Source organism: Bubalus bubalis, chromosome 8 (genome assembly GCF_019923935.1).
Source record: "Bubalus bubalis isolate 160015118507 breed Murrah chromosome 8, NDDB_SH_1, whole genome shotgun sequence".
Classification (NCBI taxonomy): domain Eukaryota; kingdom Metazoa; phylum Chordata; class Mammalia; order Artiodactyla; family Bovidae; genus Bubalus; species Bubalus bubalis.
In genome coordinates, this window is record NC_059164.1 from 77529908 (window position 1) to 77554430 (window position 24523).

The 24523-nt window shown below is 43.6% G+C and overlaps 1 protein-coding gene across 1 annotated transcript in view; it reads right to left on the reverse strand.

The window, feature by feature from the left end:
• The window catches only part of HECW1 (HECT, C2 and WW domain containing E3 ubiquitin protein ligase 1), a 490597-nt gene extending 470875 nt beyond the window's left edge, over positions 1–19722 (reverse strand). Inside the window, exon 1 of the mRNA XM_025291383.3 lies at positions 19186–19722. Coding sequence (XP_025147168.1) covers positions 19186–19215 — 30 coding nt within the window. The 5' untranslated portion in view covers positions 19216–19722. The remainder of the gene's footprint in view (positions 1–19185) is intronic.
• Between the last annotated feature and the right edge of the window lie 4801 nt (positions 19723–24523).

A 24523-nucleotide genomic window follows, 5' to 3' on the forward strand; every position in this document is an offset into this window, starting at 1 on the left:
CAGGAAAGAGTACTGGAGTGGGGTGCCATTGCCGTTTTACCCAATTTTATAAACAATTCCCACCCACAGCCAGAGAGAAAGAAAGGAAAGAAGGGATGGAGGGAAGAAAGGGTAGAAACTTAAGACATGTAACCATTCAATTTCTTGTGTTAGAAATAACATATTATACAGAGTGAAGTAAGCCAGAAAGAAAAACACCAATATAGTATACTAATGCATATATATGGAATTTAGAAAGATGGTAACAATAACCCTGTATACGAGACAGCAAAAGAGACACTGATGTATAGAACAGTCTTTTGGACTCTGTGGGAGAGGGAGAGGGTGGGAGGATTTGGGAGAATGGCATTGAAACATGTATAATATTATATATAAAACGAGTCGCCAGTCCAGGTTCAATGCATGATACTGGATGCTTGGGGCTGGTGCACTGGGACGACCCAGAGGGATGGTACGGGGAGGGAGGAGGGAGGAGGGTTCAGGATGGGGAACACATGTATACCTGTGGCGGATTCATTTTGATATTTGGCAAAACCAATACAATACTGTAAAGTTAAAAAATAAAATTAAAAAAAAAAAAAGAAATAACATAAAAGCTCCCCCTGGCCAAAAGTGGGTTAATTTGAACATGAAAAAGAATCACAACTGTAATTGATTATATCACACTGAATCAATAAAAATTTATAAGGACACAGTTCAGTTCAGTTCAATCGCTCAATCATGTCCGAATCTTTGCTACCCCATGTACCGCAGCATGCCAGGCTTCCCTGTCCATCACCAACTCCAGGAGTTTACTCAAATTCATGTCCATTGAGTCAGTGATGCCATCCAACCATCATCCTCAGTGATGCCACCCAACATCTCAGATGTCGTCCCCTTCTCCTCTTGCCTTCAATCTTTCCCAGCATCAGGGTCTTTTCCAATGAGTCAGTTCTTTGCATCAGCTGGCCAAAGTATTGGAATTTCAGCTTCAGTATGAGTCCTTCCAATGAATATTCAGGACTGATTTGCTTTAGGATGGACTGGTTGGATCTCCTTGCAATCAAAGGGACTCTGAAGAATCTTCTCCAACACCACAGTTGAAAAACATCAGTTCTTTGGTGCTTAGCTTTCCTTATAGTCCAATTCTCACATCCACACAGGACTACTGGAAAAATCATAGCTGTGACTAGACGGACTTTAGTTGGTAACGTAATGCCTGTGCTTTTTATATGCTGTCTAGGTTGGTGGTAGCTTTTCTTCCAAGGAGCAAGCATCTTTTAATTGCATGGCTTCAGTCACGATCTGCAGTGATTTTGGAGCCCCCAAAAATAAAGTCTATCACTGTTTCCATTGTTTCCCCATCTATTTGCCATGAAGTGATGGGACTGGATGCCATGATCTTAGTTTTCTGAATGTTGAGTTTTATGTCAACTTTTTCACTCTCCTCTTTCACTTTCATCAAGAGGCTCTTTAGTTTTTCTTCACTTTCTGCCATAAGGGTGGTGTTATCTGCATATCTGAGGTTATTGATATTTTCACAGGATTCTTGATTCCAGCTTGTGCTTCATCCAGCCTGGCATTTCACATGATATATTCTGCATATAAGTTAAATAAGCAGGGTGACAATATACAGCCTTGACATACTCCTTTCCCGATTTGGAACCAGTCTGTTGTTCCATGTCCAGTTTTAATTGTTGCTTCTTGACGATCAGGACACAGTAATTCCTCCCAAAAGAAGAGAGCAGAAAAACAGGGAAAGCTCTTTTCACAGAAGAATGGCAGCTGATAAACATGGAAGGAATTAGATCATTGGAAAGCCACAGATTTGCAGTTCCCAAGGATAACAGATTCTGAGAAGGAAACAATGGATGATAAAACAATTAAGTGACAGGTTATTGGGAAATAGAAGTTTGTCCCTGTTATTAATTGTGAAGACAATGTGTATCTTTAGATGGAGACATCACCTTAACAGGCAAGTCACATAAATAAAATTAAAAGACACAACAATCTCAAATATCTGTATCTTAATATCTATAATAATATATAAAGATTCATACAAATTGGAAAAAGAAGCACTAAAACCTTGCCTGGGGAAGAGGTATTGGCAAAATACAGGTAAAAAGAATTTACAGAAACAGCCTCGCTGCTCCTTTTTACCTTCACTGGTAATGGATAGGATTGCATCTACTTGAGTATCAAGAAACCCAGCAACAGAGGCTTCATTAATCTGGGGTATTTTTCCCACAAGGTACCCACAAGGATCCACCTTTCCTCGCACCTGCCATTCCCAGCCTGCAGCTTCCTGTGCTTGGTCCCAAGATTGCTAGAAGAAGTGTAAGGGCAAAGGGCAAAAGACTTGTGCCCACCCAGCCTGTCCTTTCTTATCCAGGGAACATCTTTCCCAGAAGTCATTCTCAGAGGAGTCACTTGGTCACAACTACCTACAAAGAGTCAGCCTCCAGGATCCCTCTTCCTGTGACAAAAGAACAAAAATAGACTGGATAAAGCATAGTACTTGGTACTGAATATTTGGAGGGTGGCACCCTCACAGGCTGTTAGCATATGTTGTTACAAATTTTCTGAACATTGACTCTTTGGGGTGTCTGAGGAACCTCAATGAATCTCTAGATTTATTAATTCTGCTTTGGGGAATGAGTTCTATGGAAATAATGTGAAATGCAGTTAATGGTTTATGTATATTGATATTCATTAATGCAATATTTCTAATTGGCATCTCTCCCCAGAATAAAAACAAAAGAATAAAATTAACTTCAATGCTCAGTAATAGTTGGATGGTTGAAAATACAGGCTTGGTTGTCAGATAGCCTACCTGTATAAGTTAGCCAAGTCACAGAAACACTTCATGTCTCGTTTGTAAAATTAATATTTGCCACATAAGCACTTAAAAGGATTAAATAAAATTTTGTATTTAAAATATACCTCAAATACCACAATAAAAATTAATGTATAATATGGGGCTTCCCAGATGATTCAGTGGGTGAAGAATCTGCCTGCAATGCAGGAGACTCAGATTCAGTCCCTGGGTCAGGAAGATCCTCTGAAGGAGGGCATGCCAACCCACTCCAGTATTCTTGCCTGGAGAATCCCATGGACAGAGGAGCCTGGCAGGCTATAGTCCATAGAGTCATAAAGAGTTGGACACAACTGAAGGGACTAAGCACGCAGCCACGCAAACGCATAATATGGGGACTATCCCATATTATAACTTCCCAGTCCAATGGTTAGGACTCTGTTCTTTCACTGCCAACATCCCAGGAGTCGGGGAACTACAATCCTGCAAGCCAAACAGCAAAAAAAAAAAAAAAAAAAAAAATTGCATAATAGATATATACCTGGAGTATTACAGAGATTATTATATAGCTGATTAAAATAACATAGAAATAGAGTATTAAAAGTTGTATATCAAGAAAATGCATGTTGTTAAACAAGAAATTGTGTTTCTAGTGTGATTTTAATTTTATAACGTATATATGCATTAAAATACACTAAAAAGCCAATGGTTATTTTATCTGGTCATTGCAAATTGTTGTTACTTTATCCTTTGCACATTTTTTTTTCAGATTATCTATCTGGTATAATCATTTTCATATAGATCAAGGGTCAATAAACATTCTTAAAGGGCCAGTTAGTAAATATTTTAGACTTTTCAGGGTTATGGTCTTTGTCTCCACTTCTTGGTTCTGCTGTAGAGAAAATAGCCATAGAGAACATGTAAATGATGGCTGTGACTGTGTTCTAATAAAAACTGTACAAAAACTGGAGGCAAGTCAGCCCTAGTCTGTAGACTCTTGCTTTAAATAATGATACATACGTGCTGTATTTAAAAGAAAACAAAAATTTTAAGTGGTATAGCCAAAAATTGAGAAAAGACGAATTTTCCTAGTGGTGGGTGGGGATGCAGAAGGTGACGAAGGCTTGCACAGTGTTTTATGGATAGGAGAGAACAGAGCCATTAGAGGGGAAGATAGAAAGGAATCCCTTGGTGGAAGAAGGAATCGAAATGATGGGGTTTTATTTGAAAAAGAAAGACTGAGGGCAAACTATATACACATAACTTTCATCTCACTGGATTTGCCCTGAAAGCTTTTGGCCCATTTCCCAGGGCATACTGAGGCAGTGGGAGGCTCCCAGGATGACTGCAAAGCCAGTTAGAGAACAACCCTGGAGCTTATCACCAAGGAGCCACGGAAACTGCCAGTACCCCAGGCCACTATCCAGCATCCCAACACAGAGCTCAGTGACCTCTACTCAGTGGCACCCTGGCACACTAATACCTCACTCCTCTTAAAAAATTCTGAGTTAAGAGAAAATTTTTATTACTGAACCAAAATTCTCTGCCCACTAGTTTTTGTTCCAGACTTGGAACAAGTACCTCTGCCACCTTTCAGATTTTAAGTATTTGAAGCCATGATCATGGTCCTTTCTTTCCATCTAAGTAATCCTCAAAGCACAGTTTTCCTAGATCAGAAGTTACAAACTAGATATTTACAGTTTTGCCTGGTTGAGCCCATTGAGTATTATAAAATCATTAGATTGAATTAATGAAAAAACATCTTAAAATTATAGAATTTCTCTTAAATATTGAGTATTTTGGTTTTCTTGGAAAAATCAGATGAACTAGCAACACTGGATCACCATCCCAGTGTCAACACTAGCTTGAAGCTGACTAACGACCAGCACTCTAACCAAGCAGGATCCTTTGGGGTCTTCCCTCTTATTCTCTGCTTTAGCTCTTCTCTGAAGTACTACAGAATAGACAACAGTATCTGATGCACATTTCCTGAGTTGTTTTGCAGATATGAAAACCCCCCACCAAATGGAAGCTCTAGGATGGACTGGTTGAGTCCCCTTGCAGTCCAAGGGACTCTCAAGAGTCTTCTCCAACACCACAGTTCAAAAGCATCAATTCTTTGGCTCTCAGCTTTCTATATAGTCCAACTCTCACATCCATACATGACCACAGGAAAAACCATAGCCTTGACTAGACGGACCCTTGTTGGCAAAGTAATGTCTCTGCTTTTTAATATGCTGTCTAGGTTGGTCATAACTTTTCTTCCAAGGAGCAAGCATCTTTTAATTGCATGGCTGGAGTCACCATCTGCAGTGATTTTGGAGCCCAAAGGAAATTAGTCCTGAATGTACATTGGAAGGACTGATGTTGAAGCTGAAACTCCAATACTTTGGCCAGCTGATGTGAAGAGCTGACTCGTTTGAAAAGATCCTGATGCTGGGAAAGATTGAAGGCAGGAGGAGAAGGAGACCACAGAGTATGAGGTGGTTGGATGGCATCACCGACTCAATGGATATGAATTTGAGTAAACTCCAGGAGCTGGTGATGGACAGGGAGGCCTGGTGTGCTGCAGTCCATGGGGTTGCAAAGAGTCGGACACTATTGAGCGACTGAACTGAACTGAACTGAACTGAACTATTAATAGTGGATGATAATGAGCACATAGCCCCAGGCTTCCTGGAGCCTAAGAACCGATAATGTTAACCTCTCCCACACCACCCTGTTCCATCACCATCAGCCAATCAGAGAACTGTGCACAAGCTGACCACCTACCTTGTGATCCCCTTCCCACACCTGGCTTTTAAAAATGCCTTGCAGAAACACTTTGGGGAGCATGGGGCTTTTTAGGGCATGGCCCTGCAATAAACCTTTCTCTGCTGCCAACTCCAACATTTGTTTGTTTGGCCTCACTGTGCATTGGGCACAAGAACTTGCCCTGGCAGTACTGGTTTCCAGTACAGTCCCCTTACCTGCCTCCGACTCTGAAACCCACATCTGCCTGGACCCCAAAGATATCCACGTTTCCTGCCCTGCCCTAAAAGAGCTAGCAAAGGAGCTGCAGAGCACTGAGCCAGGAGCCCAGAGACAGCTTCCCACCCCAGGTTTAACAACTGTGACACTGGGAGATGGTGGTTTTGTACATGGAATATTAGGGGGTTAAGTGGGACGTGGCTGAGGTTCCTTCCCCAGCCAGCATTCTATGAATCTATAAATGGCTTAGCTAATTTTCAAATCTCACTGAGCTCATTGCCTGGAAAATGCCTGAAGTCATGAGTTGAACCTGCTAATAGCACTTTGGAAAAAAAATAGATTTGAAAAATAAAATATCTGGATCCCTCAAAAGCCATTTGCAAATTCATAACAAGATGAGCCAAATGTAAAAAACAAAGTCATTCACCCTCTTTCGCCTCTAAAATGAAATTTCAAAGGTGAGAATTCTAACAATGAAGAAAAACTTCCTACCCTAAAGCTTAATGTTTCTATAAAAATAGCCCATCAATGACATTATTCAGTAGAGATAAATGAACCCTGGAAAAAGAGAGGGGTCCTGACCACAGAACTACAGTGAAAGTGACCTTGACCCTTCTTCAACCCAATTCCTACCCTCCCCAATCACTCCCATACCTAGAGATACCAATGTTGGTTTTATTGCTGTTGCTGTTCAGTTACTAAGTTGAGTTTGACTTTGTGACCCCAAGGACTGTGGGCAGCTAGGCTCCTCTGTCCATGGGATTCTCCAGGCAAGAATGCTGGAGTAGGTTGCCATTTCTTTCTCCCAGGGATCTTCCCTACCCAGCGATCGAACCCGAGGTTCCTTCATTGGCAGGTGAATGCTTTACCCCTGAGCCACCCGGGATAGATTTATTTCTCTTGCCATAAATCCTTAACTTTATCTAGCTGAGAAGATTCATTCAATGCTTTTTCCAAGAAACTAAAAAATATGCTAGGTTAGCATGATCTATACCATCTAACCTGGAGCAAGACACAGATCTCTAGAAAGAAGGGTTTGGCCTTTGGTCTTCTTGCCTCCTCTCCCCTCTTGACCAGAATTCCACCCCATCTGAAGAGCTATGGCATCACTATTTCACAGCATAAGGCAGGCAAGCAGGCTGGGGCCTGATGTCCAGGGTAGTCTGTGAATTTCAGACACTTTTGTGCACCAAGCCAGGCCATTCACTTCACCTGCTCTTGGGAGCCTCTGTGTCCTGAGCAGGTGGTGAGTCTGATTAAAAAAAAAAAAAAAATAGTGCTTCTTGCTCTAGAAGATTCTCTGGATCAGTGGAAAAAATTTTGTGGCAAAACCTCAAGTAAGGAGGAGCACGTTCCTACAGCAGTGAGTTCTCATGTAAGACTTAGTGCCTTGACCCTAAGGTGCCTAAGATCTAGGATAGTAACATTCAATTTTGATAAAATTAAGCTTAATTGAAGAATATCACAGTAAGTAAGTTCTAAGTCCCTGACAAGGGTGACGTCTGTTTAATGAACAGGAAGCAACACTGTAAATTTGAGGACCTCACTCTAAGAATGTGGCTGTGTACCTATTCACCATAGTAACCCAGTCCCCAACCAACTGCAGGGTGTGTAATAGATTCTCCATTAAGAGTGTGAAAAATAAAATTATCACTCTTAAAGGGCACAACTTTTTCAGTTTGTCTCTCAAACTAGATGTTTCTCCACTGCAGGGACTTAACTCTGCTTTGTCTTTTGCACATTTTCATCCTAAGCTGTAAGCAGATTTATGTCTGGATAGAGAAAGCGCACACAACATAAAGACTTGTCATAAAATAGAAACTCAAGAAATGTCTTCTGAGGGAATAAGCAATTGAAAATTACTTGAAAACAGTTAACAAGGATTTTAAAATATATATGCATATATTTCTATATCTTAAATATATTTCTATGTATTTGAATATAGAAATGTGCATATACATACATACAATGAATTTTTAAATTTTGGTTTGTGGTCCAACAGTCCCTTGGTCAAATTTCTCGTCAGAAGCCTGAACGCCTCCTTAACACTCACTATGCATATGGTGATATTTTTTCCTCTATTCTGGGAAAAAGAGGAAAATAACAATTTGTGATCTTCAACTATTTCTCTCAAGGATGTCACATCATGATGTGAATGCATGTTTCTAAGAAAAATAAATTTTACTCGCTTGCAACAAAAGGGTGGCAAATGCTCGAAAAGTTCCTGTGGCAATACCTCACCAAAAATCGTGCTTGGTTGCCGTTGAAAGTTCAGTAAAGATGGGAGCAGCATCACCAATAGGACCCCTGTTTAAATTAGGAGTGGATAACTTCACTGCCAATTATTTCTCTCATTGGAGTGGTTCTGTAACAGAGAACCTCTCATTGTTTCAAGCAGACACCAGGTTTAAGCAAGATCCCCAAGAGTAGCCCACCAAAGTCAAAAGTCCAGATTTGCTCAGGTATCTACATTTGCAAAATGAATGGACCACATAAGCAGAAAGAGAACCCAGTGCAGGAACATAAACATGTTGTCTTCTGAGCAGTTACTGTGTTCTGTTTCTGAGCACTGTTCTTGGCACTTAGGAGAATCAGTGAACAAAGCAGATAGAAATTCCCCTCCCATGAAGTTCACCTCTCCCACCTTTCTGTCAATACTTACCGTTATGACACACAGTTCATGGATGCACACATTGTGCATAATGCCACTCTAGAAGCAATAAAATACAGACGGGCTTCCTGATGGCTCAGGGGTGAAGAGTCTGCCTGACAATGCAGGAGATACCTGGTTTGATCCCTGATCTGGGAGGATCCCACATGCCTTGGAGCAGCTAAACAACTACTGAGCCTGCGCTCTGGATCCTGGGAGTTACAACTACAAGACTACTTGCCACAACTACTGAAGTCTGAGTGCCCTAGAGCCTATGCTTCCCAACAACAAAAACCACTGCAATGAGAACCCTGCTCACTGCAACTAGAGAAAAGCAAGGAAGACCCAGCACAGCCAGAAATAAATAAATAAAATTATAAAAATAAATAAAATACAGACCTTCTCACATCATTCATTTAACATTCAGGATCACAATAAACTGTGGAAAATTCTGAAAAAGATGGGAATACCAGACCACCTGACCTGCCGCTTGAGAAATTTGTATGCAGGTCAGGAAGCAACAGTTAGAACTGGACATGGGACAACAGACTGGTTCCAAATAGGAAAAGGAGTACGTCGAGGCTGTATATTGTCACCCTGTTTATTTAACTTCTATGCAGAGTACATCATGAGAAACGCTGTACTGGAAGAAGCACAAGCTGGAATCAAGATTGCCAGGAGAAATATCAATAACCTCAGATATGCAGATTACACCACCCTTATGGCAGAAAGTGAAGAGGAACTAAAAAGCCTCTTGATGAAAATGAAAGTGGAGAGTGAAAAAGTTGGCTTAAAGCTCAACATTCAGAAAACGAAGATCATGGCATCCGGTCCCATCACTTCATGGGAAATAGATGGGGAAACAGTGGAAACAGTGTCAGACTTTATTTTTCTGGGCTCCAAAATCACTGCAGATGGTGACTGCAGCCATGAAATTAAAAGACGCTTACTCCTTGGAAGGAAAGTTATGACCAACCTAGATAGCATATTCAAAAGCAGAGACATTACTTTGCCAACAAAGGTTTGTCTAGTCAAGGCTATGGTTTTTCCTGTAGTCACGTATGGATGTGAGAATTGGACTGTGAAGAAGGCTGAGCACCGAAGAATTGATGCTTTTGAACTGTGGTGTTGGAGAAGACTCTTGAGAGTCCCTTGGACTGCAAGGAGATCCAACCAGTCCATTCTGAAGGAGATCAGCCCTGGGATTTCTTTGGAAGGAATGATGCTAAAGCTGAAACTCCAGTACTTTGGCCACCTCATGCAAAGAGTTGACTCATTGGAAAAGACTCTGATGCTGGGAGGGATTGGGGGCAAGAGGAGAAGGGGACGACAGAGGATGATATGGCTGGATGGCATCACTGACTCAATGGACATGAGTCTGAGTGAACTCCGGGAGTTGGTGATGGACAGGGAGGCCTGGTGTGCTGCGATTCATGGGGTCGCAAAGAGTCGGACACGACTGAGCGACTTATCTGATCTGATCTGATCTGATGGTACCTCCAGTGGCCAATACTGGAAAAATGTCAAAATAAGGATACAAAAATAAGGGTGACACAGTCCTTAACCTTGAGGAGTCATCTTTTAGTAGGGAGGCTGAAAGGTAGGAGCATTAGTAACACACGTAAAATGATGCTCATTACACAGAAGCTCAGTGGGGGAGAGTCATATCTATTGGGAAATGGAGTGATGGCTTCTGTTACAAGCTGAGATTTAGGATAGATCTTAAAAATGGGCAGATTTATAGAAGGGTAGAGAATCTAAGAGTAGAAAAAGTATGTATGGAAAAAGTACATAAATATAGGAAAGCACAGAGCATGTTTGGAGAAATGGGGAAAAAAGTCCATTTGTCTATCCTGAGGTCAAGGGGTATATCAGGCATAGAGCAGGCCACAGCCCATACACCAATGAGGCTAGCCTGGGTAGCTGGTTCTTTGTTGCATAGAATTTGGCGGCTTGCAGGGTTTTGAACACAGGAATGACAGGCTCACACTGAAGATGACAAAGTCACGTGGCCCAGAGAAGACAGAGACGGGAGAGCAGAGAGCAGTTTTATAAAGTCCTGGCAACAACAGGAACAATGCAGAACGGACCTGGCGAACAACATAGATTCAACAATAACTGAGTGACCTGCAGCTGCTTGTCTGGATGCTGAGGGGGAAGCAAAGACAAGCTGGAGCTCGGTCAGAGAGTGCCAGCCAGGATAAATGACACGGAGACCCCATGCCAACCAGATGCCCAGTAATAAAGACCCCAACCCCCACATTGAAGAGTGGGGGAAACAGGGAAGAAAAGGAGTGTTCTCAGAGGATCCAGACACCTAAGAATACCATCCAAACTCCAACCCAGCGTATCATAAAGAGATTTGTATCCTATAAAGAGTGTCCACTATGTTCCAGGCATGGTTCCAGGCACTGGCAAAGAGATGGGTCCTTGATCTAAGTTCGTAAGTTAGAAGGGGAGATGGACAGTAGACACATAAGTTAAAAAAATATGTACAACAAAGCAGGTGGTCCTAAGGGGTGTAAGAATAGAGGGCAAGTTGATGGAAGAGAGCACAGTGTAAACAGATGGTCAGGGAAAGCCTTTTGGAAAGTTTGCTGTTTCATTAACACAGGGGGCAAGCTTAGGGAACTGGGAGACATCTCCCAGGTTGAAGGAACAGCATGTGAGATGAGAATGTACCCCACATATTCTAGGAAGAATGAGGAGATTGGGGACTGGGACCCGATGTACAGGACAAGAAGAGAGTGAGGCAGGAGTGGGAGGCCAAGAAGTGAAAGTGAAAGTCACTCAGTTGTGTCTGACTCTTTGCAACCCCATGGACTATACATACAGTCCATGGAATTCTCTAGGCCAGAATACTGGAGTGGGTAGCCTTTCCCTCCTCTAGGGGATGTTCCCAACCGAGGCATCGAGCCCAGGTCTCCTACATTGCAGGTGGATTCTTTACCAGCTGAGCCACAAGGGAAGTCCACAAATACTGGAGTGGGTAGCCTATCCCTTCTTCAGCAGATCTTCCCGACCCTGGAATTGAACCAGTGTCTCCTGCGTTGCAGGCAGATTCTTTACCAACAGAGCTATCAGGGAAGCTAAGAAAGGGGTCTGAATTTCATTGCAAGCAGGGGGATTGTAGGCAAAGAAATACAGTAAGTCCCCTACATACAATTGAGATCCACTCCAAGAGTGCATTTTAAGTCCAATTTGTTCGAAAATCCAACAAAGTTAGCCTAGGCACTCAGTTAACACAACTGGCTGTACAATACATCACTGCTGCTTTTATGCTTGCTGCCGGACATCTCGAGCTTGAAATAAAGATACTGTACTCTATAGGATACTGTACAGTGAAGTACATAAAAGCACAACCACGTGTAGAGGATGCGTGCACGTAACAATGTATGCCAGATACGTTAACTAACTTACGTAATTGAACATGTGAACACATGTTCGCATCTTTGAAAGTATCTAACTTGAAGGTTCATATGCAGGGGACTTACTGAAACAGGATTTGTGATTGCTGTGTGTTGTGCTTACGCTACATGCCAGCACCTAAAACAATGCCTGACACCTAGCAGATATTTAGTCAGTATCACTTGGACTTCTGTAAGAGAAGAGATTTGGACAAGAAATGCAGGAAACTGGTTAGTGGTCAAGTGCAAAAGGCAAGTGATCATGGTAGATTAGATAGGAGTGGTGGTGCTGGATGGAGCAGGTGAAGCAAAGGAACAGTGACTTGCTGAAAGCTAGACTGGGGTGAGAGGGAGAAATCGGGGACTCAAAGGCATTTGGCCTGAGCAACTGGAAAGACAGTTGTCCCTTACAGAGATCACTCCTGGGGCGGGGAGGGTATAAGCGGGTTTGAGGCGTGAAAATCCAGAGTTGTGTTTTGCACCTGTAGATTTAACTTTTGTGTGGCATTCAAGGGGTGGTGCTGCTGGTGGCATATGTAAGTCTGGCATTCTGGGAATGAGTCAGGACTGGGGAAATAAACGAGATCATCAGCAAGAAGGCAGTATTGAGACTGAAGGAAGGAACACATAGGTAAGAAGAGACCTGACAGCCAGGCCCTTTCTGGAGAATTCCATCACGTACGGGTCAAAAATCAGTACATCAGCAGGGATAAAAACTCAGGGGCCATCAAGAGAGCCTAAGAAAGCAGACCCAAGGAGACAGTAAAAACAAACAAACAAACAAACAAACAAACACCAGGAGAATCCAGCATCCTAGAAGCCAGGGGCATGAGAAAGAGGGAATGGTCCTGGGTGTGAGATGTTGGGAGATCACAACACTGGGATGGAGAACTGACCACACAGGAGTACAGGGCAAAGAGCACTGGTGATCATCATGGGAAGAGCAGAAGGAAGGGGACAGAAGCCTGGATAGGATGCTGTCTAGAGAGGCCAAGAGAGAGATGAGGCCAGGGCACCAGAGAGTCTCAAAGGAACTGACAGTGCTCTGCTGCATGGCGGGTATTTGTTTTTGATTCATCATCTACATATGTGCTAAACGTGTCATCTGTCTGAATCAAATATTATACATTAAAATATGTCTTTACAGGCTAAGACAGAGAGAGTGAAGAAACCCAGTGTAGAAAACTTTTCAAGCTATGTTACAGAAGAGGAAAGAGATCATCCATGGTGGGGAGTCTGGAGTCAGGAAGGATCTATAAAACGTAATATGTTAACAGCACACTTGTGTGCCAACTGCGTCTGTAACTATCGTCCCCTCTACCTGCAGGTGCTGTGTCTGGTTGTGGACAGAGGCGGCACTGAGGGGTGGGGTGGGGAGAAAATGCCAGCAAAACCCTCAATTATTTTTTTTCTCAACTTTGAAAAACTCACTTCCACAAAAATGTGATAGGAAGAGAAGGGGAAGTTTGTTCATTAAGTAGTTTTAAGTTCTAATGGCAACGGTGGATTTCTTTGGTGGTCCAGTGGCTAAGACTCTGCACTCCCAATGCAGGGGGCCCAGGTTCAATCCCAGGTTGGAGAACTAGATCCCACAGGCAGCATCTGAGTCTGCACGTCACAACTAAAGATCCCACGTGCCACAATGAAAATCAAAGATCCCGCGGCAACTAAGACCTGGCGCAGCCAAATAAATAAATATAAATATTTTAAAAAGCTTTGATGGCAAAGGGCATTAGGGATAACAGTAAGGAAAAAGAAAAGTCCTTTTAAGGATTAAAAACCCATTGATTGTGTCCTGCAGCTTTTTGGCTGATCAGTGGATTACAGGAAGGAAGATGACAAATGGCTGGTGGGTCCATTAGCTCTGGTCCTGACAGTAAGCAAGCCAGGTCTAATGTATCTCCCCACGGTTTTTCCCTTTAACCTAAATCTCTGAGTTCCAATATGTAGGACTGAGATTTCTGTTTCTGAAACTGCTGTGACTTAAACCCCCCAAAGCAAAAGCAGGAAACGTTTGTGCAAGTTAAATGGGTGTCAATTTAAGGACAAAGTGATTGAATTACAATCCCTGGCCATGGATGTGAATTTTAGTCTTTTTTTTTTTTTTCCTTTCACACTCATGATATTTCCCTGACATCTGTGCAATACAAATAGATCTAGAGAGTGTGAAAGGGAAAATCTGCTCTACTAAATATATAAAAGGGACCCCGCATGAAGTCTCCATGATAGCATTCGTCATCACAGGCCCAGATGGCATCCTTTCCCAGATCTCCCCACCTTCCCCCACCCCCAATATCAGTTTAAGTTCCATCCACTGAATTTGCCCCAAAATACTGCAATGCAATAGATGCCTGATAACACCAGGAGAGCCCATGTGTACCATGAACTCTCATTTTTCAGTCCTCTTTGTGCATCAAACTTGGGGCCAATAAGTCAGGAAAAGCATCCTGTGAGCAGCACACATCACTTACTGCCATGGAATCCAGATGCTTCCTCCAGTGACCTGGGAGCTCAGTGGTCCCTGTGACATCTTGCCAATGAGTTGATGACATTACTGTCATCCCACGTTGGCTACTTATCATTTTCCCTACAGTTCTCAAGTCACAGAACATGACAGCCACTTACCAATACCCACATGACCAAACATTATGGGATGAGATATATATTGGTTTGGCCAAAAAGTTTGTTTGGGTTTTCCCATACCATCTTGCAGGAAAACCCAAACTTTTTGGCCAAACCAATAAATCTCCTATCTAGGACATGGTTTCTTCAAGTATTTAAGGAGGCTTTAAGACACAAATGTCGGTGGTCAGAAAGTCTGTGAGACATAAATGTGTACCATAAGCAAAATCAGCAGGCGAGCTGGTTTGCCTCTATCCATCCTTGCGTCTTCACTTGAGAAGCAATGCTCATGAAAAATGAAAAGGCTGAGACAAGGAGGAAAGTTATGAGGCTCTGACACTTGTATTTGGTGGGGTAGAGTGGGAGTGGGTGGGAAGTGCTTCTAACAGGCATGTTTTATGGATGTGACAGGACATCAGTGTAGTTAAAAAGAAGAGGCAAAAACAAACAAAAAGAGCAAAATGAGAAGCAGACAGAAATGGAAAGGTACATTGTTATGAATCTTAGGAAATACTTTTGAGTGTAAGAGTTACTCAGCTGGAAGACACACTCAATGACCAAACTAAAAATGCTTCATAGTAGCTCTTGGAACCTTTGACCATTAATCCCTAAAACTCTATAAATATCTGGCCCACTGCCCTCCTCACTGGGATCAGAAACTGCCACAAACTTTTCCCTTCAATATAGTAAATTCAGTTTTACAAATAAGAAAGAATTACTGTATTTACAGAGAACAGTGTTAACAGAGAACTTAAAGGGATTATTAGATAACCCAGAGACTGACCCACATGGCCTTAAGTATCTCTACTCTCTATATTGCGAAGTTAAATTCTCATTAATATTTTTCACCCTTCAACTGGTAAAATCGCATAAACCAAGAAAAACAATCACAGAATCATGCTGTTAATCCTTTGGGATTACTTGCTTCAACTCCCTCCTTTTGAGGAAGAAGAAACTTAACCTCAGAGAGGAAAAGTGATTTGATAAACACACCCCTGAACATTTCACACTGTGTTCTCTACAAGTCCTTGAACAGCAAACATACCCAGGACTGGATTATAGAAATGGTACGTGGGCACTGAAATTCCGGATTTCCTAACCATAACCTATGCTGTTTTCTAGGATGGACAGGAAGGAAGTGATGGGAGAGAAGCAGGGGTCTCTCTGTTGGGAGATCCCATCAGGGTGAGAGGGGCAGGAAAGAGGGTTGTCTGTGGGCTAACTGCTGGCTTGTTTCAGAAGCTCAGCTGATGGTGGTTAAAAGTGATTTGAACAAACAATGGGTCTGGTCAGTGGTTTCCCCTGGATGAGTCTGTCATCCTAGCAAGCTCTGGGCGGTGAGACCAAGAGGTGGAGAGAAGGAGGGCTGAGGGATGCTCCCCTTTCTAAGTGCAGGTAAGGGCGCACAGAGTGCTTGTACTGGACATGTTTCCTTCTAAGGCCACAGCTAGAACAGGGCAGTGATCACCTTGATTTTCTCAACATGCACAATCCAGGTCATCCAAGTGAAAAAAAAGAACCCAAACCTCCAGGATCTGAACTTGCAGTCTACATGGGTGGGGCTGGAGCCTCTCTCTGCCTGGATTTGAGTCCCAGATCACTGGTTCCCTTCAGTGTCTTACATAACCTCTGATTTGCCTATCTGACTCATGAAGGGAAGAATTCCCACCTACCTCCTGCCTAAACAAGTAGAGGGCGTTTTTTTTTTTTCTGATCTGAGGTCCACAGTCAATATTCCTGAGAACACACCATGTTCAGGGCAAAGTCTGAGGTGTTAGAGAGATGAGACAAAAGAAGCTAACAATGCCCTTGTCCTCAAGGAGTGAGACTGGGGGACTGCGCCCATTCACAACTTAGGTAACTGCAATATGATAAGTGCTGCCTTAGCGGCATGGACGAAAAGGCTGTGGGAAAACAAGACGGGCAGTGATTCATTATGCTTGGCAGGTATAATTATTCCAGGATGTTATTTGGATTGTAACTTAAAAAAAAAAAAAAAAAAAGAGCACACCACAGGGGAAAATTGTGTGGATCAGCATAAATCAATAACCAAATATCTCAACAATCCCTAAACTGTAAAAATTACTATAAGAACTTGAAAACACTTTGCGTGCCTGTTTAGAATAATTGTTGCCTTATTTTTATAACAGGCAACAGTCCTAATAAGTTTTATGAGCAATACCAAATACGATTGGGGAAAGTAAGTGGCAGGCTACTAATAATTGCTATGTAGAATTAAACAGTTATCCTGAGCCTTTCATTAAGAGCAAACAAACAGAATCAATCATCGGAAATCAGCTACAAAAGACAGGGCAGGAACTGCTAATTAAGCCACAACAAGGAGAAAAGTCTGTTATCCAGTTAATCCAACATTCTTCTCTATCCCCCATCCCTATTAAATCTCTTGATATAGTGGACAGAAAATGACCTGTTTGAGTCTTTGGCTAATTTCTTTTATGGGAAATATGCAGACGCTGGGGTTAAAAACAATGCAGGTGTAAAAATAAACCATAAATTCTATCATCAATCCCTGGTGCATATAGTTTGGGGCTATAATTAGCCTTGCTAAATTTAGTAACTTTTCTTACTTCTCCACCATTATCACACAATACTGGAACTGGATAGAAGGACAGAAACCAGCTAGTCCAACTTACATTACAGATAAGGAAGGAGATGCCTGAGACTTGCCTTCCCGTGATCACATCTGGCCTTTTAGCATTTCCCATAATAACAGTAATACTGATGCAAGTACCACAGTAGGTAAATCTTAAAGCAGTCTTTGAAAACACCCATCTTTCAAAGCCAGAAGTGTGAAAGGAACCAAGTGATGCTACATACACACATCACAGCAGCTGCAGTCCCTCAACACTGATGCGGTGATAGGCTGTTTCAGCTCAGGATGTAGTCTCCTTATCCAGTCAATAACGTCACAATCTGAACAAACTTAGGCAATTTGCCTTTATGAAATAACTACCCCAGACAAAAACAACAGTCATTCCACAGAGCTGCCAACTTGTACTAGCCTGGGATCCCAGAATTAGTCAGAACACAGTTTATTAAGCATAAACTCTTAAGTCCAATATGCCTGTAGGTAGGTCTAGGAATTAAAACAATGCTATATTGTCCCAATGCCACACTCCGGCGGAGGTAGCAAGCAGAGGAAGGGGGCAAGCAAAGGAAGGGGGCAAGAGGGAATTCTACACATTATATTTCTCTACCAAACAGGCACACACACCATACCAGGGTAGACATGTGGACTCTAATCCCTTCTTAGTGGAAAACACACATTTTCAAAATGAATCCCCGATCTAGAACGAATTACCGTAATAGCCACAGCCGGAGCGAGTCCGCTGAGGAGAAACGCAGATCTGGCCACCTGCTTTGAGACGCCTTGGACCACGACACTGCCGGGGTCTTTAAAGGCTGGCCTTTTCGGGTAGGGCATCTGCCCTCCTAAATCGCCTTAAGATTCCAGGAAAAGAGAGAAGATGCCTCCCTTAGTCTTTGAACTATGCTGCTCTTCCTGTATCCATTTCTGCTGAACACAGCCTTATCTTTTCAAAGAGAAAAAAAGATAAAAACAAGAGGAGAATTGCACCATTGCAGATCCCAAGAGAAGTAAGCACAAAACTACAGCAACGTCAAATAATATCTTCAGCAACTAGGAAAATCCCCACATGCTGTCTGGTGTCAGCCCAATGCAGACTGGGGTGCGCTGTGCCCGGAATCACAGGAAGCCGGGCAGCTCTGCAGCCTGTGTCCCTGCCAGCTCCCCCCACGCGCTGAAATTCGCCAGGAAGAACTTATGATGCCCAGCTTCTGTATGCAAGACAGGCAGGCAGACCACGCACCCAACACTCCGCGACTCGGCCAAGGGGCCGCGACATCAAAAAGGCAGGGCCATCAGAAGGCATGGGAGGCACGGGGGTTTGAGCCCTCGGATTTTGCTGCATTGTCACGAACTAGGAATGTAGGGGTAGGAGCAACTGCACCTCCAGCCAAAAATGGACCGGACGCGTTTTTCCCGGCGGCGCCCTCCCCGCCCGTGTGCAGGTCGCAATACGGTAGGCGACATGACGGGCTGCTCCCGCTAAAACTCGGGTGGCAGGCCAGGCAGAGCAGCCTGGGACAGGGAGGCGCTGAAGCAGCACCCACAGCGCGCATCCTCCCCGCCTGCCACCACCCAGGGGAGCAAGGGCCGCACCTGCCACGCTCCCCCTGAGCGAGCACGAGCAAGCGCTTGCGGGGCTGCAGGCGCTCGCTGGCTAACCCTGGGCATTGCTTGGGACACAATTGTCTAAAAGGGAGCCCGAGGCAAACCCAAATCCAGAGCTCTAGTTCATAAGGGGTGGGTGTGGGCTGGTAACGGGGATTACGTAGGTCTCTCCGCCCCCTCCCCTGATACCTCCTCACCACTGGGAGGGCGCCGGGGGCCGGGGGAGGCGCCACGAACCCGCTTGGGGGCTTCTTTGTTTCTCTCTGTGCCCTGCAGGAGGGCCCGGTGTGCCAGTTGTACCCAAACCGGGGTCGTCACCCGGGGATGCCTGCCCGGCCCGGGTGGCGGCGCTCCCCAGGCTGACAATTGAACCTCGCGGGAGAAGCAAGAGGGTGGGGAGGAGGGTGGATCCCGGACCCTGGGGAGGGAGGGCGCGCTGACGGGGCCTCCGGAGCCGCTGGGAAGCCACCCAGAGGAGGGCGGGGGAAGGGGCGGTAGGCAGAGTCCCCGCCCGGAGCCCGCTTACCTTGGCAGCTCCGGCCTGGGCACAGATCATGCTCCCATCCGCGCGCAGGTTAGAGACGGGGGGCGCTCCTGCCCTGCATGGTGCGCCGGACCCCGGGGACCTGCCGGTGGTGATGACCGTGGCACCCACCCGCTCTCGTAACGCTCTGGGTGCCGGGGGAGAGCGGCGGCCACCGCCGCGGTGGAGGGGCGCGTGCGATTTGATGAGTGTGTGCGCTAGGAGAGGGCCCGCTGGGTCAGAGACGCACTGGATTCCTGCTCCAACAACCGCCCCTCATGCGCGGTAACGCAGCGCACTTCATCGCTTTATCCTCCCGCCCGCATCCCCTCCCTCCCTGCCTGCTCCTCTGTGGGTACCAGACTCCGGAACCAACCACAAGCCGGGCTTGCTCTCATTAACGCTGCCCCGCCCTGCAGCCTCCGCGCACCCCTCTCCCCCGCCCCTGCCGTAAATATATATTGATTCTTGTTACCGCCGGCCCCATCCTTCCAACACTCGGCACGCGTACTGGGCATATCCAGCCCCAACCCTTTTGTGTGTGTGCAAACAGTGCGTTCAGAAAGGACGTGGTACAGACACCCCAGCGGGCACCCTATGACAGGTGTTCCTGGCCTCGTTCTTACACACTTTCCTGTTTTGTATCATTGTGAGCACTCACACCTACCTGGGCACCTTCTTGTACCCGCATGGCAAACACACAAAACAAACATGGTAATTACAAATGCAAAGGATGAAAATAGCCCTCTTCCCGGGAAAATCTATTGTTGGGCAAGACTAGCTTTCAAACTGGGTTTTACATTGAACTGCACGCAGTCAGAATGCTGGAACTAGAAGGACATAATCTCCAGACTCTGACTTTCTGACCCAACTGCATTCTTCACAAAGCTTTTCTATTTCTCCCATTCCCAGCTCAGCATCGTTTACATTAGATGTTGTTCACATTCTGAGAAGTTATCTTCTTTTTTTTTTCTTCCCATGTGTTGAATGTAATCCTCCCTAAGCTAAACAAAAGGCAGGCCCTGACTCCAGACTCCTGACTGAACACCAGAGGACAGAAATCCAAGTCCCAGACTGTGAGATGGGCTGCTTCTCACAACTCAACTCTTGGTTTTGAGTTCTCTTTCAAAGCCAGAACTTTCCAGAACTGGAAGCCTTGGAAGATAATGAAGGCAGCTTCACCAGCTGTCCCCCTTTCTCCAAGGAGACACACACATATTCATCAGGACTTGACTTTCCTCATTCCCCTGGAGATGGGGCTGCCAGGTCTCCCCCTTCCCTGATGGACAGCCCCTCTCTTTGCCAGTTGCCCTTAGATCTCCCAGTCAGATGAGATAAAAGCTGAGATTTTCAAATCTCAGCTAAGATCCATGCAGAAAGCTGGACATACATTTCTCCAAAAGACTTTTACAGTTCAGTTATTATTGACTCAACTGACTTAATTATTCAATTACTCCTAGGTGAAAAAAACCCTCCAAGAACAAACTAATGTAGGCTGCAGCAGTAAACAGCAATATCAACCAACTGTGTGATGTTTCCAAACAGAGCTTACATAAAAACAAGAACTCTGCATAAACCAGCATCCACAATTTCTAAATTAGCACAGGATCACCAAACCATAATAAAGAATAATCCCTTTAATTAATAAAAGCCAATATTTCATAATAACTATAAAGAGAAAGTAACCTTTAAAAATTATATCATTTTTTTTTAAAAGAGAGAACCAATGACAAGATTTTGGAGAAAACCAGTAAACCATTCTTCCCAAATTAAAAAAAGAGGATAATTCTTTGCCTCCACTAATTACCAGGATGTTCACCTCATTGCTTTCAGTGATGAAGCATCAACTTGGCTCAGAGTTCCTTCTCTCTGTTCTCTCTGTCAAGGAGATAAATTGACAAGTTATGTCTCTCATAAAAGTTACTGATGCAACAATCCTGAGATGTGCTTTATTTGTGCTTTATAAGAAGTGAAGAGCTTCTTTTCTTATACTGAAGGCTAAAGTACATAAAGTTTCCCATTTTCACGTGTTGAATAGATAAAGTCCTTGTCAAGCACCTTCTACACGCCAAGTCCAGTGGCAACATACACACGCTTGTATTTTGTCCTGTTTATCTCTCATTTCACACGATCTTGTTTATTTCTCATGGTCTGGGAATAGCATCATCTTACTTTATGGACGTGAAAAACAAGGCTACATGGGGCTCTATAATTTCCTTACCATCTTACTTCCCCCAGAAAACCTCAAATCTAAAGTAAGCTGAATCAGCTACCCTAATCTTAAATGAGGCATATTTGGTGGAGAAATCTCGACTTGCCATGGATTTTAAAATCGTCCATTTATTAGTCACATTTACCAAGCCTCTAATACACTCCAAAAACTGTTAAAATACAATAATAATGTCACAGTCCCAATGTCCCCAACAATACTAATCTCACATAATGGTATAAGATAATGTGGGTATTTGGAGAAGTCTTATTTAACTTATATGCAGAGTACATCATGAAAAATGCTGGGCTGAAAGAAGCACAAGCAGGAATCAAGATTGCCGGGAGAAATATCAATAAACTCAGATATGCAGATGACACCACCCTTATGGCAGAAAGTGAAGAGGAACTGAAAAGACTCTTGATGAAAGTGAAAAAGGAGAGCGAAAAAGTTGCCTTAAAGCTCAACATTCAGAAAACTAAGATCATGGCATCCAGTCCCATCACTTCATGGCAAATAGAAGGGGAAACAGTAGAAACAGTGTCAGACTTTATCTTTTTGGGCTCCAAAATCACGGCAGATGGTGATTGCAGCCATGAAATTAAAAGACGCTTACTCCTTGGAAGGAAAAGTTATGACCAACCTAGATAGCATATTACAAAGAAAAGATATTACTTTGCCAACAAAGGTTCGTCTAGTCAAGGCTATGGTTTTTCCAGTGGTCATGTATGGATGTAAGAGTTGGACTGTGAAGAAAACTGAGCACCGAAGAATTGATGCTTTTGAACTGTGGTGTTGGAGAAGACTCTTGAGAGTCCCTTGGACTTCAAGGAGATCCAACCAGTCCATTCTAAAGGAGATCAGTCCTGGGTGTTCTTTGGAAGGACTGATGCTAAAGCTGGAACTCCAGTACTTTGGCCACCTGATGCGAAGAGTCGACTCATTGGAAAAGACTCTGATGCTGGGAGGGACTGGGGGCAGGAGGAGAAGGGGATGACAGAGGATGAGATGAGGCATCACCGACTCGTTGGACCTGAGTTTGAGTGAACTCCGGGAGTTGGTGATGGACAGGGAGGCCTGGAATGCTGCAATTCATGGGGTCGCAAAGAGTCGGACACGACTGAGCGACTGAACTGAACTGAACTGATACATACTCTGTGTACTATCATGATGCTGGTGCAATCTTGTGTTTCCATCTTTTGTAATTCAGGGTCCAGCAGGATGCAGGGAGGGGTTGGCATGCCTGCCCATCTCAGGCTACATGTAGGGAAAGACAAGCAAACAGAGCAAGTGGTGCCTACAATGCTGAAGAAGCTATGACTTGGGGTGACCAAGGGCTTCACCTTAAGGAACAGACCTACATCATAATGTCAGTAGTAAAAACGTGGTATTGTTGGAGTTGTGCTAATGCTCCCAAGTCTGACACAGTCTGTCTCTGCAGGACTAACTCTAGCCAATGATATAAAATTAGCATTTGAAGATTCCCCTGGTCCAAAGGCTTAGGATAATAATTCAGAAGGCAGGTTTCTGACTTGGTCAGCTGAGCAAGTTCCCAGAGAAAGCAGACCTTTTCCGATGAGGGAAAAAAGGATTTTAATTTTGAAGGGTGAGTATACCTCCACATGACTGAAAAATGTCAGTGGCTGTCTTGGCAGTTAAGAAAATCTTGGGTCGATTTAGGACAGGGAGGTCAAGCAGAGGCTGAGATTACATGAAGGAACACAGAACTTTTCTCATGTAAATTTATTCACTCACTCAACAATTTTTAAAATATGCTAATTTCTGGAGATATTAAAGAGATGGAATCTCTGACTTAATGGAGATCAGAGTTGAGAATATTAAAATATCTAATTAAACCAGTTGTTGTTCAGTTGCTAAGTCATGTCTGACTCTTTGCAACCCATAGACTGTAGCATGCCAGGCTTCCCTGCCCCTCACTATCTCCTGGAGTTTGTTCAAACTCACGTCCATTGAGTTGGTGATGCCATCCAACCATCTCATCCTCTGTCACCCCCTTCTCCTGACAATCTTTTGAGCATCAGGGTCTTCACCAATGAGTTGGCTCTTCTAATAAGTTGTCTCTTCACATCAGGTAGCCAAAAGATTGTAGCTTCAGCTTCAGCTTCAGCATCAGTCCTTCCAATGAATATTCAGGGTTGATTTCCTTTAGGATTGACTGGTTTGATCTCCTTCCTGTCCAAGGAATTCTCAAGAGTCTTCTCCAGCACCACAATTCAAAAGCATCTTCAGCATTCAGCTTTCTTTATGGTCCAACTCTCACATCTGCCCATGACCACTGGAAAAACCACAGCTTTGATGATACAGACCTTTGTGGGCAAAGTGCTGTCTTTGCTTTTTAATATGCTGTCTAGGTTTGTCATAGATTTTCTTTCAAGAAGCAAGCGTCTTTTAAATTCATGGCTACAGTCGCGTCACCATTAAACCAGTTAGTACTATATATTTGACGCATGAAGTGATGGATCACATGGAGGGCCATCAAGGCCCTAATCCAGACCCAAGTGAAGGGGATGAAGCTAAAGTTCTAACAGAAGACTTCTTGGAATCAATGGTGTCCAACTCGAGTATTAAAGAATCAGTAGGAGCTGGCAGTGAAGGAAGGCAGGGTATCCCAGATGAATGTGGCAAGGTCAGAAGATAGGTAGTAACATTTGTAGTATATTCAAGAAACTTTCTGTCTGATTGAAATGCAGACAGTTGTGTAGGTAGAGTAGAACCTTTTTGTGATTTCAATTTGTATTTTCTTAATGACTAGTGAGGATAAGCAGCCACATAAAGTTTATTTTCCATTTTTGGTGAAATGTTTATTTAAAACTTTTGCCCACTTTTAAGTGGATTATTTCCTTCCATATTGTGACTTTTGAAAGTGTTTTGTCCTTTTTAGGTACAAGTTTTTTGTCAGACTTGTGACCTCTGAATACTTCCTCCCAGGGAAATGGTATGCCTTTTCATTCCCTTGGTAGTATCTTTCACAGAGCAAAGATTCTAAGGTTAATGGAGTTAAATTGATGAACTTTTTTCTTTGATGAAGTAAGCTTTTAGCATCATACCTGAAAACTCTTTGAATAACTCAAGTTTACAAAGAGTTTTTGTTTTGTTTTACAATTTTCAATT